A 6,029-nucleotide genomic window follows, 5' to 3' on the forward strand; every position below is an offset into this window, starting at 1 on the left:
ATGAACTCCGGTGAACTATGATGACGTGAAGTTTAAGTTTAAATTATGCAGTATTGTATATTGGATCTGTTCTGCCGTGCCTTCCGCGGTACCCCAAATTCGTCTTATAGGATCTCCTAAAGGAAATTTGCGGTACCGCGTTTTACAGGATCTGCTAGAGATGCTCTAAGGTTGGAGTATTTAAAAAAAAACTACCACAATTCATGGAACCGTGCCTACAAACTACCACTTTACGAATTTTTGAAGAAAAACTAGGGACCCGATTGCATTTTTAGCCCGCTTATGTGTGGGTCCAACTAGTCAGAAATGCGCTTAAAAGAGCCAAATCAGACACTTTTCAGACGTGGTAGTTTTTAGTCAAGGATTAATGAAAAAATGGTAGTTTTCCGCACAAATTTGTAAAGTGGTAGTTTGTAGGCACGGTTCCACGAATTATGGTAGTTTTTTGTTAAATACTCCTAAGGTTGTATATGTGAAATTTACCAAATTGAGGATCACAATTATAAAATTTCTTTTAAAGAAGTATTTTTTTAAAATCCTCAATTCCTTGAGTGCTGATGAGATTTTGCAATGCGGGGAAACAGCGGGCGCACACGCTTCAGTGGACCCACTTGTCAGAGTAATACTCGGGCTAGGGTTTTCATTACCGCTTGGGCCGATGCTGATCCCGGCCGGGCGCCGCCGCTGATCCCGTCTCCACTCTCCTCAACTCCACCAAAACCACCAGGCCGATGCTCCTCCGTTCTGGGCGGCGCCTGGCCGCCCAGGAAGAACCGGGGCGGACGGCCCCGCCGAGGAGGAGAAGCAGGGCAAGGTCGGACCGGCTCGCCGTCATCCCCGATGAGATCCTGCAGCAGGAGATCCTGCCCCGCCTCCCGGCCAAGTCCGTGCTCCGCTTCCGCGCCGTCTGCCGGTCCTGGCGCAGCCTCGCGTCCGACCCCGCCTTCCTCCTCGACCACCACCGCCGCCAGCCGGCGCTTCCCCTGATCAGGTCCTGCCGGATCTCCGGCCGCGGCCTCGAATCCGGCCTCAACGCCATCCACCTCCGGTCCGCCAAGCTCGGCCCCTCTTTGCAGTTCCCATTCCGCGGCTCTTTCGGCGTCGCCGCCTCCTGCGACGGCCTTTTCGTCGTCGGCAGCTACATCATCTGCAATCCGGCCACGCGCGAGTGGGCTGCCCTCCGGCAGGACAGGAAGCCCATAGAGAATCTCTTCGCCCTCTTCCAGCACCAACCTTCAGGGGAGATCCGCGTCATGTACTGGAAAAACAACTCCACAGAGTTGATCTGTCGGCAGGAGTATTACGTCCTCACGGTGGGAACCAACAATTCATGGCTCGTCGATTGTCCGCTAACCGAGGTGTTGGCCGAGGAACCATCCATCTTTGGTGCGCCGGTCCTCCTCAATGGCAGCCTGCACATACACTGGAGGAGACGGTCAGGTCTTCGCTACCACAGGATACGGGTGTTCGACACAGTGGCAGAGACGTCACGGCAGATGACTCCGCCGCCTGTGAACCCCCGCCATGTTATGCACTTGCTTGACCTGGGTGGCAAGCTTGCTGCGTCCACCAGCAAGGATGGCATGACTGAGATGTCCATCTTTGCGCTTCAGGACCCTGAGCATGATGTCTGGGCATTCCAGTACCGGATCAAACTGCCGGTGATGGAAATCAGGCGCTTCCAGAAGCAAGGTGATTGGTGGGCAAAGGTTGTCTCCGAGGAGGGGGACGTGCTTGTCAGCTGCTATGGCCATCTCCTGCAGTATGACAAGAAGGGTAATTTGGTAGCTAAGTTCAAGTATGATGATGACATGCCGGTGGTCATTCCTCACAGGTTCAAAGAGAGTCTTATCCAGCATACATTTTTCCAAAAGACAAAGAAGAAGAATTGATTCGTACCCTCTCCTGGATATCTGATTTCGCGCCATGTTAAATCTATGTAAGTTTTTTATGCTACTTCTAAATTATAACTAGCACGGTGTCCATGCTATTGTGCGGGAAACGCCTTTAATCATCTTTAATTTATTATTTATGCATTATCATGTTATTTATAAGAACACAAGCTCAGAAATGAATATATGCGTGGCACTCATATTTTCTGTTTGATTATTATATCGGTACATAGAATTAAACCTGAGATTAAAAGCTACCTGATGTAGTTGGGAAGACTATTTTATGTGGTATAATTACGCAATATTAGTCTTAATTTGGATCGTTAGGTGGTTCGCCATTTGCACATGATATTGATATATTAATATGCATAACTAATAGAGCCCACAATTTTCTGAATATGTTATAGAGCGGCACTGCATGGTCATCTGTATTGAACCTACAATTTTTTGCGTGTGTATGATATCAGACCACTTCACGGGAATAAAGTTCAGAATAGGAGCCGGCCGATTGTTTATACGTGATATATATATTGGATCAGCACACGTAGATAAAGATCGCACTACCGGGTCAACTGTTGTTTTGCGTATTACGCGATTCATCATCGTACGTATGATACTATATATCAATATACAGAGTTAAGGTACATATCATGGATTGTTGGACTTAAACCTCAATTATGTATTGAACGAGCATAAAGTTACAAGTATTTATTACGAGTATCAGCCAATAATATTTAAGGTCCAAAAGATTGATTATCTGATCATGTTAACTGCAGTTATGGCAATCCACCATTTTGGTTCATCATAATAAGGACCTACCAGATCAGATGTCTAATGATCTTTAGGTGTAGTTACAGAATTTATCGGTCGTGACCTACTTTCGTATAGTTATGAAGATTTATCACCTATGTTCAAGAGCACTTATTGATGATCCATTGGTTATGATATGTGTGGTTACAATTATGACAATCTATTGGTGTGATTTTAGGTAATCTATTAGGTACTATAATGATGACTATCGACTACCCTAACTTTGTAAAAACCCTAAGCACAATATACTTAATAATTAGTTAGCAGTCTGTTTTCACTGAGTTATTATCTTTATTTGTTAGTGGCACAATTTGAACCTATGTCATTGTGCTGCGAACCAATAATATATTTTTGTGTGTATTTATAAAGGTGTATGGGTTTCCCTGGAAAGAAATGGTCTTTTGGTTGTAAGCTTATATATGTTTATTATTATGATTTATCAATTGCCGTCTGTTCAGGATAATGGTGAGGTAGTCCGAACACGTCAACCAGATGAATCTTAATTATTACTAAGATTTTTTTTTCATGCAAGAGCTTTCTGTGGTATCATTCACTCTTTTAGTGAGATTTATAGCTGTCATCTAATTATAGAAGCAGCCAATAGTTGGCAACCATTTATTTGGGACGAAACCTGCTGGACCATTACAACAATAAAGTCGATTTATTGCAACTTTCTTGCTTAGCAATATTGGAAATATCAAAACTTTGAAATTGACTTTGGATTTATAGATAATGGGTAGTCTGTTCATTTTGTATCTTCTGATTTTGATCGTACCGCTGAGGTCTACATATCCCCATATTCACTGATTCATATCAGCCCAAAAATTGATACATTCAGTTTATGTTGTTGCGAACTCATATGATTTTTTATGGAAGACACGCATCTGTTTGTGATTACAGACACATCTACTCCCTCTGTCCCGTAATGTAAGACGTTTTTGAAATTACACTAGAGTCAAAAAAACGTCTTACATTATGGGATGGAGGGAGTACATTTTATTCATATAAACAAATGATTATATCTTTTGTGTTTTGCACATTCAGAATTTCTGTCAGTTACTTTGCTGTTCAAGATGTATGAAGCTAACCTTAGCTTTGAAGCTTTCACTAAATTGTTATGTGGGAACACATGGATCACCGGGTGCACTATTATAGTTATAAACAAGGTGGTTGTTCCGTCTAGACTGAACGCTTCAAGTAATTTGCAAGACCGACAAATTCGATGGATTAATTCCGTTATCATTAATCTGAGTCTCATGCGGGTTGATGCCTCTTTTGTTTCAGCTCCTTAAACGCAGATATATAGACCAATAAAGGAAATAAAGGGTTAGGAATAGGAAATAGTACCGCGACCTGTGTCCCACTCCTACTGTTCAGGTGTTTGGTTCAGGGCGGGCAGCAGTGTGAACTCTTATTCGAGCCGTCTATTCAATCCCACTGTTGAGATGCTTCGTTGACTATTTTATTGATATTTGAATGTTGGGTTACTGTTATTTAAGAAATATATTTATTTCAGTTGTTTACAATTGGTGCTGCAACCTCAGTGAGATATCCTCCCACTGTACGAATATCTTGCTTTAAGCTTACCCCCCTACATAGACCTAAACTGTCCATGGATACAAATTTGACTTCAAGGCTTTTAAGCTTCAACACATTCATCTTGTTTAACTTAGTGAACCTGATTCTTACTCTGGCTCTATTTTGCTTCTTTCAGGCGATGCTGGAGTACCTCAATTGGTGCACATATGTCTATAGGAGATGAGAAGGTTGATCCGTATGTTCACCTGCCCCAACTTGCTTGGGACAAAAGGCTTTGTTGTTGTTGTTGTCGTTGTCGTTCTTGTGGTTGTTCTTGTCATCGTGGTTGTCGTCGTCGTCGTCGTTGTTGTTGTTGTTGTTGTTGTTGTTGTTGTTGTCGTTGACGTTGTCATTGTTGTTGTTGTTGTTGTCGTTGACGTTGTCATTGTTGTTGTTGTTGTTGTCGTCATGGTTGTCGTTGTTGTTGTCGTCGTGGTTGTGTCGTCATCATCGTCGTCATTGTTGTTCACCTTTCCTGTTTATCAACTCATGTGAAAGGTCGAGGCACTGGTGATGTTTGAGTACTTCAATTGCTGCACCTATGTGTAGGTGTCCTCTGCTACAGTTATGTTCAACTGTCCTGCTCGCCCAGCTCAACTTACCTGGGACTAAATGTTGTGTTATTGTTCACCTCTCCTGTTTATCAATTTATGTGAAAGGTTTAGGCACTGGCGCACTGCCATGCTATGGTCCTGTTCTGCCATACATGTGTTGTGTGTTTGTTTAGCAGCCTATGTTACTAGGGTTCTGCTGTATATTGCCCCAAGTGAAAAGTTGAAACGTTGTGGTACGGGGCGGGGGGCTTCTTAGTAGATACTACAAACCACACAAGTAATTGGGGGTGATTCAGAGAGAAATTGAGAAAAAGAAGGTTTAGGGCAGAACAAGAGAGGGATACAAGCAAAGAGATGGGTGCATGTTCCAAAACGAAAAGGACAGTAGTTGGGTGCGACTCCTCTTTTTTTAGAGAAAAGGCTCAGCCCGAGCCTCAAGTAGACTTGGACCTAACCCGGTTTTTAATTAACAAAACCATCAACCGACCATAATTACATGAACGAAATACAAACAACACAAAGAAACAACAGGAAACGCCAGAAAGATACAAGGGACATCTTTGAGCATCAAGGGAAACCCTAGATCTGATTTTGCGGATCAGACGGTGACGACGCCCTGGCGTCGTTCTCCTTCATGAAGGCGCCGTCTTATTTTGCTCGTGGTGTCCTCTGCGGTAGATTCGAAGATGTCGGCTGTCTTGTTGGTTTGGTTTGGGCTGCGTCCCAGGATGGCGAGTTTAGTCGTGTTTTTTCCTCTTTGGGCTGAGCCCCCCGTGCACACTGTCCAGAGCGCGAACGGCGACGCCGCACCGGCAGGGGCCGCCGCCCCGTGGATCCAGATCTCCGCAAACGACAACGAAGGCCTTGCCGCCACCGTCACCGGTGGCCGCATGGGCTTGCCCGGCGACCTCCTCGGGTGGCAGCGAGGAGGAGGACGAGATGCCTAGGTGGCGGCGCTCGAAATCCTAGCCGCCCGCCCGAGTCCCCCTAGCGGGCGACGCAGGGGCTGGGGCCTACATCAACACGCATTTTAAATAGCACGCTACTCCAACGAATACACAACACATGAGTATAGTGTTTAGAAGAGGTCTGTCACTAGCGCGCTATTTAAAACTTTGGTTAGGATCCACAATTTCTTTCATAAATTACCCCAACAAATACACAACACATCAGTCTCCTCGTTCACTCCAGACAA

At 44.5% G+C, this 6,029-nt stretch overlaps 1 protein-coding gene across 1 annotated transcript; it reads left to right on the forward strand.

The window, feature by feature from the left end:
* Window positions 1-620: 620 nt before the first annotated feature.
* Window positions 621-4,848, forward strand: LOC109733189 (putative F-box protein At3g52320). The gene is made up of 2 exons (XM_020292380.4): window positions 621-1,939; window positions 4,417-4,848. The coding sequence occupies exon 1, from the start codon at window positions 732-734 to the stop codon at window positions 1,890-1,892; it is 1,161 nt and encodes a 386-aa protein (XP_020147969.1). The 5' UTR covers window positions 621-731; the 3' UTR covers window positions 1,893-1,939; window positions 4,417-4,848.
* The last annotated feature ends 1,181 nt before the right edge of the window (window positions 4,849-6,029 follow it).

Source organism: Aegilops tauschii, chromosome 2 (genome assembly GCF_002575655.3).
Source record: "Aegilops tauschii subsp. strangulata cultivar AL8/78 chromosome 2, Aet v6.0, whole genome shotgun sequence".
NCBI lineage: Eukaryota > Viridiplantae > Streptophyta > Magnoliopsida > Poales > Poaceae > Aegilops > Aegilops tauschii.